Consider the following 9118-nt stretch of genomic DNA (forward strand, 5'->3'; position numbering starts at 1 on the left):
GCAGCTGTCCGGCCCCTTACTCACACCACCTGCCCTGCGTGCCAGGGGCACGTGGCTCTGAGCTCCTGTCAGCAGCACACCTGCATGGCAGCGTGGGCAGCACACACACACACACCTGTGTGCCCACAGCCCTGCCCAGGCTGCGTGCCCCCGCAGGGACACAGTGGGCACAGCAGAATGGCTCAGTGCCACCCTGGGCCCCTGCACACAGCCCCTCTGCAGATGGCTGTGTGGGTCATGGAGCCAGAGTGGTGACAAGGGGTGCTGGCCACCACACTCCAGAGCTGGTGTGGCTTCCAGCCACCAGGGAGCCGAGCACCCCCTTGGCATCGTTTGCCACGCCATGGCCTGGCAAAACCTGGACCGTGGCCCCCACACTCAGGAAGTCCCTGAGCAGCATCAGCATGGCTGTTTACAGAGCCTGATGAGCCCCTTGGGGAGGGTGTGTGTGGGCAGGAGGAGTAGCATGGAGGTAGGAGAACCTGTAGAGCATGTTTAGAGTAAGCTTACCTTGCAACACCCCAGCTGAGCTGGGTCATGCAGACGGCACAGGGATAACATTCCCAAACGAGCAGCACCACTTCTCGTGACCCAGCAGGCTCTGCACACCACTGAGGCCCAGGGTGGGAGCAGGGAAACTGAGGCACAAGGTGCCAGGACCCACTGTCACCACTGCACCGCTCCTGCCAGCCCAGGGTCTCCCTGTGAGGTGGGTGTTGGCACCCGCAGGAGGGTGCTGGGGACAGGGAGAGGTGCTGCAAACACTTGTGGCTTAGTCCTGAACCAGCAGGCACGGCAAGGTGCCAGCAGGGCCACGCTGTGCCCCACTCTCGCAGCAGCACCCCGGGGAGGGCTGGGCCAGCACCTACTCCTCTGTCCTCTCCAACACCTCCAAGGAGATGGTGTGCTTTGGTGACACCCTTACTCCCAAGGGCTTCCCCAACTACATAGAATCATAGAGCGGTTTGGGATGAAAGAGACCTGTAGGACCATCAAGTCCCACTTAACACTGCTAGATCAACCCTGCCCCATGTCCCCAGCTGCCACAGCTCGTGGCTTTTAAACACCTGCAGGGACAGGGACTCCAGCCCTTCCCTGGCAGCCTCTCCCAGGGCTTGACAACCCTTTTGGTGCAGAAGTGTTTCCTAATGTCAACTCTAATCCTCCTCTGGCACGTGAGGCCATTCCTCTTGTCCCACCACTTGTGTCTTGGGAGAGGCAGCCAGCACCCAGCTTGCTGCGACCTCCTTCCAGGTAGTTGTAGAGAGTGGCAAGGCCTCCCCTGAGCCTCCTTTTCTCCAGGTGAAATAGCCCTAGTTGCCTCCAACACTCCTCATGAAACTTGTTCTCCAGACCCTTTGCCAGCTTTGTTGCCCCTCTCCAGATGTGCTCCAGCACCTCAGTGCCCTTCTTGGGCCGAGCTGAACGCAGCATTCGAGGTGTGGCCTCACCGGTGCCAAGCGCAGGGGCACGATCCCTGCCCTGCTCCTGCTGGCCACACGATTCCCCATCCAGGCCGGGGTGCTGTTGGCCTTGGCCAGCTGGGCACACTGCTGGCTCGTGTTCAGACAGCTGCTGACCAACGTGCCCAGGTGCTTTTCCACCAGGCAGCTTCCAGCCACTCATGCCCCAAGCCTGTAGTGTTTGTGGGGTTGTTGTGGCCCAAGTGCAGGGCTCAGCACCCAGCTTTGTTGAGCCTCATGCCACTTGCCTCAGCCCCTCGATCCAGCCTGGCCAGATCCCGCCAGAGACTTCCTACCCTCAAGCAGATCAACACTCCTGCCCAACCCACTCTGCAGACTTACTGAGGGTGGCCTCAATCCCCTCCTCCTGGCCCAAAACTGACCCTGGGGAAGATAGGTACAACTCCAAGATCATGGAGTGCTTCCACGTGTGCCCAGTGCTGTGGCCTGCTCTGCCAAATCCGCCTCAGGGCGAGATGAAGTGGCCCAGGGCAGGAGGGAAGGCAGCAGCAGGGGGGCCGGGGAGTGCAGGGTGCCCGATGCCCACCCTCCCTGTGGTCACACCAGACCGTGTCATGTGCCCAAGCACCCCAGCTTTGCCACCATGGGCCAGTGGGACGTGGTGACCGAGAGCAAGGGGAAGCAGAAGGCTCCTGCCTTTGACACTGTGAGCATGGGCACCTGGCAGCACACCAAGGCACATCTCCTGCTCAGGCCCTTCCCAGGTACCACGCTGCAGGCTGCTTGGCTAGGCCCCGACAGCCCTGGGACCACCTTTCTCTCCAGCTTAGCCCTTACCCCACTCTGCCTGCTGCAAAAATGCCTGCCCCAGGTAAGGCACCAGGTGGGGCTGCAAGGTCCTATTTCTGTCTTGCCCATGCTGGCTCTTGCCATGCCAACGCCTAACCTAGGTGCCCTGCTGGCCAGTGTCACCACTGCCAGCTCATCTCTCCCACCAGACACAGGCTCCTGAGCTGCTGGGCACGCACCTGCTGGGCTCTCCATCTCCTTGGCACGGCTTGAGAGCTCAGCACTGGTGGAGCCCTTTTCTGCTCGGAGACTTCTCCGGGCTTTTTCCACACCACAGCATGACAAAATCTGCACTATGTCCACATCTTGGCCACTGCACCCAGGAAGTCCTGGGGCAGCTCTGGCATCATTTAAGCACTTACAAAAGCTAACGAGCCCCTTGGGAGGGTGGGCAAGCGTGGGCAGGAGGTGTGGCAAGAGGCAAGGGAATATCGGGTCTGGAAGATACACGCCTTGTGACGCCCCAGCTGAACTCGGCTGTCACAAGAAGCATGGGCACGGCCGTCCTCAAATAGGCAGCACCTCAAATGACCTGCCAGGCTCCACACAGCCCTGAGCGTGCTTCACCCCCAGCAGAGGCTTCCCCAGCACCCCTGCCAGCGCCGCACCGCACCGCAGGACATGGCTAACCAGCGAGTCGCCGTCATCGGTGCCGGCGTCTCTGGCCTCTGTGCCCTCAAATGCTGTCTGGAGGAGGGGCTGGTGCCCACCTGCTTCGAGAGGAGTGGGGACATCGGGGGGCTCTGGCGCTTCGAGGTAAGCCCCGTGCTGTGCCGGGCTGCCCCGCAGCAGCAGCACCGACGGGATGCGGACTGGCCCTTGGCAGCCACGGGGGCACCGCTGCCCTGCTCTGCGGGCGGTGGCAGGCAGGACTCCAGGGGAAACCCCAGGACAGAAGAAATGCTGCGGCTGCAGGAGGTCCCCGCGGTGCCGGCCCCAGGGGGCTCATCCCCTTCCAGCAGGGCAGACCCTCCCCAACGACCTTACCCCAGGGCTTGCTCCTCCAGCTCAGCCCCAGCCCTGTCCATCCCTCCCTTCCAGGACTTGTCCATCCCTTCCCCTGCTGTTTTGCTTTTGGACCCCCCCAAGCCCTTTCCTTCTCACCCTGGCTCTATTCGACCCTGCTACTCGTGCCAGTCCATCCTGCCCAGCCCTCTCCTGGAAGTCCTGCTTGTTTCTCTCCCTGCTCTGGTGTGGCCTGCCCATGCAGATGCACCAGGTGCTGCCTCCTCTGTGCCTGGGCTCTCCCCAGAGCCCATTCCTGACCCCTCCTGCCGAGGCTGCTGACTTCTCCCCCGGGGAGCCGCCAAGACAAGCAGAACCACCATGCCCCACTGCTTGAGCGGGAGAGTCTGGGGAGAAACACTGCACCATGCTAGCGAAGGTTCAGGGGTGGCTCAGCTACAGACTGCTGCTTCTGCCCACAGTGGGTCAGAAACGTGGCTGGCGGAGTAGAACCAGGGCAGCAGTGCACAACAGCCAGGGAAGAGAGCCAGTGAGTGGCAGCAGCCACTCAGCTGGCAGCACCATAGCTGGTTAAGCAAACAGCAGGACCCAATGAGGCAACCAGGGCACTTGCAGCTGTGGGAAGATATGTCCTTATCAGGGCCTGGAGCAGGGAAACCGAGGCACAAGACTCCACAACCACTGTCACCACTGCGTGGCCCCAGCCTCTTTCCCTCTATTGCTGGGTGGGTGGGTGCACCAACAGCAGGGTGCTGGGTAGAGGAAAAGGTGCTACGACCACCTGTGGCTTTAATCTGCACCCAAAGGCAAGGCACAGTGCCAGGCAAGGGCAGGCAGGCAGCCCAGGGCTCCCTGGCCGGCACCAAGCCATGCCCCACGCCTGCAGGAGCAGCCCGAGGAGGGACGTGCCAGCATCTACCCCTCTGTCATCGTCAACGCCTCCAAGGAGATGATGTGCTTCAGCGACTTCCCCATCCCTGAGGACTTCCCCAACTTCATGCACAACTCAATGATCATGAAGTACTTCCGCATGTACGCCCAGCACTTCGACCTGCTGCGCCACATTCGCTTCAGGGTGAGGGCCGTGGGGGCTGGGGAGCAGCGGCAGCGGGGCTGGGGGGCGCAGGGTGCCTGATGCCCGCTCTCCCTGTGCGCAGACCAGCGTGTGCCGCGTCTCCAAGCGCCCTGACTTCGCCAGCACAGGCCAGTGGGATGTGGTGACCGAGTGTGAGGGGAAGCAGGAGGCAGCTGTCTTCGACGCGGTGCTGGTGTGCACCGGGCACCACACCGAGGCACACCTCCCGCTCCACTCCTTCCCAGGTACTGCCCGGTGCGCTGCTCGCCTGCTCCCTGTCCCCCCAGGACCACCCTTCTGTCTAGTTCAGCTGCCAGCTCACTCTGGCTGCTGCCCAGCATGCCTCCATGGTGGGATTGCATGAGCATGCTTCTGTCTCACCCATCGTGGCGGCTGCTGCCACACCAACACCTGAACAAAGTGCCTTGCTGGCAGGTGCCCCCACTGCCACCTCACCAGTCAGGCTCACCAAGCTGCTGGCCACACATTCTCTGGGCTCTCCAGCCTTGGTGGCAAGACTTGAGAGCTGGTGATGCCCTTCTCTTCTGGGTGCCAGGCAAAACTGTCTGGGGGACCTGCAGCTGTGGAGACACTGTCTGAGGAACAGGCTGGAGCACACCCTCACCGGGGCCTGCACAGACCCTGGCTGCTCCTCTTCCCCCAGACCCTGGCACTGGCAGGAAATGCAGGAGGATTTTCATATGGGAACACAGAGGTCTCCAGTCCAAGCTCTGCTCCAATCCAGAGCAGCCCCAGAGCAGGGTGCTCAGAGCCCCACTGAGCATCTCCCAGGCTGGCGGTGCCACCACCTCTCTTGGCACTCTCTCAGGGTTTCATTGCTCCCATTGGTCACGCTGGCCCCAGCCTGTTCCTAAAACACACCAGCAGGCCAAGCAGGGGGCCAGCCAGCTGCTGCCCCACATCCCTGCCCAGCACAACTTCCTTCTCTCTCTTCCAGGACTGGATAAGTTCAAGGGCTGCTACCTGCACAGCAGGGACTACAAGAAGCCACAGCCCTTTTCAGGGCAGCGGGTGGTGGTGGTTGGCATCGGGAATTCAGGGGTTGACATCACAGTGGAGCTGAGCCACACAGCCAAGCAGGTGGGCAGACCCCAGCAGGTATCCAGCAACCCCCTGGCATGCCTTGAGGGGTCCATTCTTCCAGTACCCCCTCCCCTCGCAACAGGGGTGGCTGTTGCGGTCCCTGCGCTGGGAGCATGGCAAGGGCCCAGCCCGGTCCCAAGGGTGCTGCCAGGCCAGCGCCTCACCTCTCCTCTCCTCTCCTTCTTGCCAGGTGTTCCTCAGCACCAGGCGCGGGGCCTGGGTGCTGCACCGCGTGGGGGACGAGGGGTACCCCTACGACGTGCTCTACATCAGCCGCTTCTACCGGCTGCTGCAGTCCTGGCTGCCTCTCAACACCCTCGCTGCCCACCTGCAGAGGAAGCTGAACGCCCGCTTCGACCACGCGCTCTACGGCCTGAAGCCCCAGCACGGGTGAGCGCCCCAGCCCGGGTCAGCGCCCCAGCACGGGTCAGCGCCCCAGCACGGGTCAGCGCCCCAGCCCGGGTGAGCGCCCCAGCACGGGTCAGTGCCCCAGCACGGGTCAGTGCCCCAGCACGGGTCAGTGCCCCAGCCCGGGTCAGCACCCCAGCCCGGGTCAGTGCCCCAGCCCGGGTGAGCGCCCCAGCCCGGGTCAGCGCCCCAGCACGGGTCAGCGCCCCAGCACGGGTCAGCGCCCCAGCACGGGTCAGTGCCCCAGCCCGGGTCAGTGCCCCAGCACGGGTCAGTGCCCCAGCACGGGTCAGCGCCCCAGCACGGGTCAGCACCCCAGCCCGGGTCAGTGCCCCAGCACGGGTCAGCGCCCCAGCCCGGGTGAGCGCCCCAGCCCGGGTCAGCGCCCCAGCACGGGTCAGCGCCCCAGCACGGGTCAGCGCCCCAGCACGGGTCAGTGCCCCAGCCCGGGTCAGTGCCCCAGCACGGGTCAGTGCCCCAGCACGGGTCAGCGCCCCAGCACGGGTCAGCACCCCAGCCCGGGTCAGTGCCCCAGCACGGGTCAGCGCCCCAGCACGGGTCAGCGCCCGAGCACGGGTGAGCGCCCCAGCCCGGGTCAGTGCCCCAGCCCGGGTCAGCGCCCCAGCCCGGGTCAGCGCCCCAGCACGGGTCAGCGCCCCAGCACGGGTCAGCGCCCCAGCACGGGTCAGTGCCCCAGCACGGGTCAGTGCCCCAGCCCGGGTCAGCACCCCAGCCCGGGTCAGTGCCCCAGCACGGGTCAGTACCCCAGCCCGGGTCAGTGCCCCAGCCCGGGTCAGCGCCCCAGCACGGGTCAGCGCCCCAGCACGGGTCAGTGCCCCAGCTCGGGTCAGTGCCCCAGCACGGGTCAGTGCCCCAGCTCGGGTCAGTGCCCCAGCCCGGGTCAGCGCCCCAGCACGGGTCAGCGCCCGAGCACGGGTGAGCGCCCCAGCCCGGGTCAGCGCCCCAGCACGGGTCAGTGCCCCAGCACGGGTCAGCACCCCAGCCCGGGTGAGCGCCCCAGCACGGGTCAGTGCCCCAGCCCGGGTCAGCGCCCCAGCCCGGGTCAGCGCCCCAGCACGGGTCAGTGCCCCAGCACGGGTCAGCGCCCCAGCCCGGGTCAGCGCCCCAGCACGGGTCAGTGCCCCAGCCCGGGTCAGCGCCCCAGCACGGGTCAGCACCCCAGCACGGGTCAGCACCCCAGCACGGGTCAGCGCCCCAGCACGGGTCAGCGCCCCAGCTCGGGTCAGTGCCCCAGCCCGGGTCAGCGCCCCAGCACGGGTCAGCGCCCCAGCCCGGGTCAGCGCCCCAGCACGGGTCAGTGCCCCAGCACGGGTCAACGCCCCAGCCCGGGTCAGCGCCCCAGCACGGGTCAGCGCCCCAGCCCGGGTCAGCGCCCCAGCACGGGTCAGCGCCCCAGCACGGGTCAGTGCCCCAGCACGGGTCAGTGCCCCAGCACGGGTCAGCGCCCCAGCCCGGGTCAGCGCCCCAGCCCGGGTCAGTGCCCCAGCCCGGGTCAGTGCCCCAGCTCGGGTCAGCGCCCCAGCGCGGGTCAGTGCCCCAGCGCGGGTCAGCGCCCCAGGGCCTCACCTCGGTGCTGCCCACCCCAGGGCCAGGCTCCACACCACCTCTGCCTTCCAGGTTTTTTGACCAGCACCCGACCGTCAACGACGACCTGCCCAACCGCATCCTGTCGGGCAGGGTGCAGGTGAAGCCCAACATCAAGGAGTTCACAGAGACCTCTGCCATCTTCGAGGATGGCACCAGGGAGGAGATCGAAGCTGTGGTCTTCGCCACGGGATACAGCTTCTCCTTCCCCTTTCTTGAGAGCTGTGTGAAGGTGGTGGAGAACCAGATCTCCCTCTATAAGCTTGTGTTCCCCCCTGAGCTGGAGAAGCCCACGCTGGCTTTCATTGGCCTCATCCAGCCCCTGGGTCCCGTCATGCCCATCTCTGAGCTCCAGAGTCGCTGGGCTACCCGGGTCTTCAAGGGTAAGCAGGGCGGTCTGGAAGGATGCAGCTGGGCTCTCTCAGCTGTGGCAAGGCCGGGTTGTTCAGCTGGTGGCATCACCTCACACTCTGCCTCCCTCCACTTACCTGTTTATCCTCATTTTGCATCTTCATGGGGACAAAAATCATCACTGAATTTTGCTACAAGCCTTGCTCTTGTGAGGTCCTGTTGCCTGCAAACAACCTCCCTCCTTTCCTTTCCTGCTGTTACTTTCTTTGCCCATGCTTCCCACTTTGCTTCTGATGTGTGCTACCTCCCAAAGTCCCGAAGGCTTCCATGTGTGAGCAGAGGCCAGGCTGGGCTGCTGAGCCAGCCAGACCACTGCAGGAGCACAGCCCTCCCTCAAACTACAAACCTGCTCTTCCCCAGGGCTGCACAAGCTGCCACCGTTGGCTGACATGCTGGCTGATATCACACAAAAGAAGGAGACAATGGCCAAGCGGTAAGGAGCCTGCGCGGGCACCGCCTCTGCCACTGTTGCCCCATTCCCACGCTGCCAACCAGCCTGCCCTCCCTGCCCACAGGTACGTGAAGAGCCAGCGGCACACCATCCAGGTGGATTACATCCCCTACATGGATGAGCTCGCCTGCCAGGTGGGGGTCAAGCCCAACCTGCTCACCCTCTTCCTCATCGACCCCAAGCTGGCCCTGGAGGTGGCCTTCGGGCCCTGCACGCCGTACCAGTACCGCCTGCGGGGCCCCGGCCGGTGGGCAGGCGCCAGGGCAGCCATCCTCACCCAGTGGCAGCGTGTCATCAAGCCCCTGCAAGCCAGAGCCGGGCGCCGGGCTGCCTCCTCCGGATCCACGCCCCACATCTTCAAGCTCCTCTTCAGCATTGGTTTGATCCTGGCCATTCTTTCCTATGTGTCTCTCCTTAAGCTAAAACGGAGGGGCAGTAGAATCACCTCGCAGCCTTCCTCCTTGCCTCTGGGCGCTCTGGGTGCGTCTGCAGCATCTCCCTAGGCTGCCGCCTCGTCGGGACGCACACAGGGAGTCAGCTCCTTGAAGGTGCAGCCCGGTCGGTGCCACCTTCCTGCTGTGCCCTGGCTCACCAGGTCTCGGCAGGGGCTGCTCCGAGGACAGGGCTGGCTCCTCTTAATCCTGGCCCGGCAGCTCCACGAGCTGTACCTGTGGGCGAAGCCAGCATGGAGGTGGTCAGCAAAGCGGGAGCTCGGCCGGCCGGGGCGCCCCGCGAACGAGCAATAAAGCTTGTCCCCGCCGAGGGGACCGGAGACCACCCCGCGCGGGCTCTCCCTCTCTCCGGCGTCTGTCCCGCAGCCTGCCT

General features: G+C 64.8%; 1 protein-coding gene across 1 annotated transcript; it reads left to right on the top strand.

Moving 5' to 3' along the window:
• The first annotated feature begins 2731 nt into the window (after nucleotides 1–2731).
• Nucleotides 2732–9070, top strand: LOC137454473 (flavin-containing monooxygenase 5-like). Its single transcript, XM_068164496.1, has 8 exons — nucleotides 2732–3029; nucleotides 4126–4314; nucleotides 4397–4559; nucleotides 5273–5415; nucleotides 5609–5808; nucleotides 7465–7814; nucleotides 8203–8275; nucleotides 8358–9070. The coding sequence occupies exons 1-8, from the start codon at nucleotides 2895–2897 to the stop codon at nucleotides 8794–8796; spliced, it is 1692 nt and encodes a 563-aa protein (XP_068020597.1). The 5' UTR covers nucleotides 2732–2894; the 3' UTR covers nucleotides 8797–9070.
• Nucleotides 9071–9118: the final 48 nt, after the last annotated feature.

The sequence above is a fragment of the Melanerpes formicivorus genome, unplaced genomic scaffold (assembly GCF_026170545.1).
Source record: "Melanerpes formicivorus ecotype bairdi unplaced genomic scaffold, bMelFor1.0.p_v2 SCAF_81, whole genome shotgun sequence".
NCBI classification, from domain to species: Eukaryota; Metazoa; Chordata; class Aves; order Piciformes; family Picidae; genus Melanerpes; species Melanerpes formicivorus.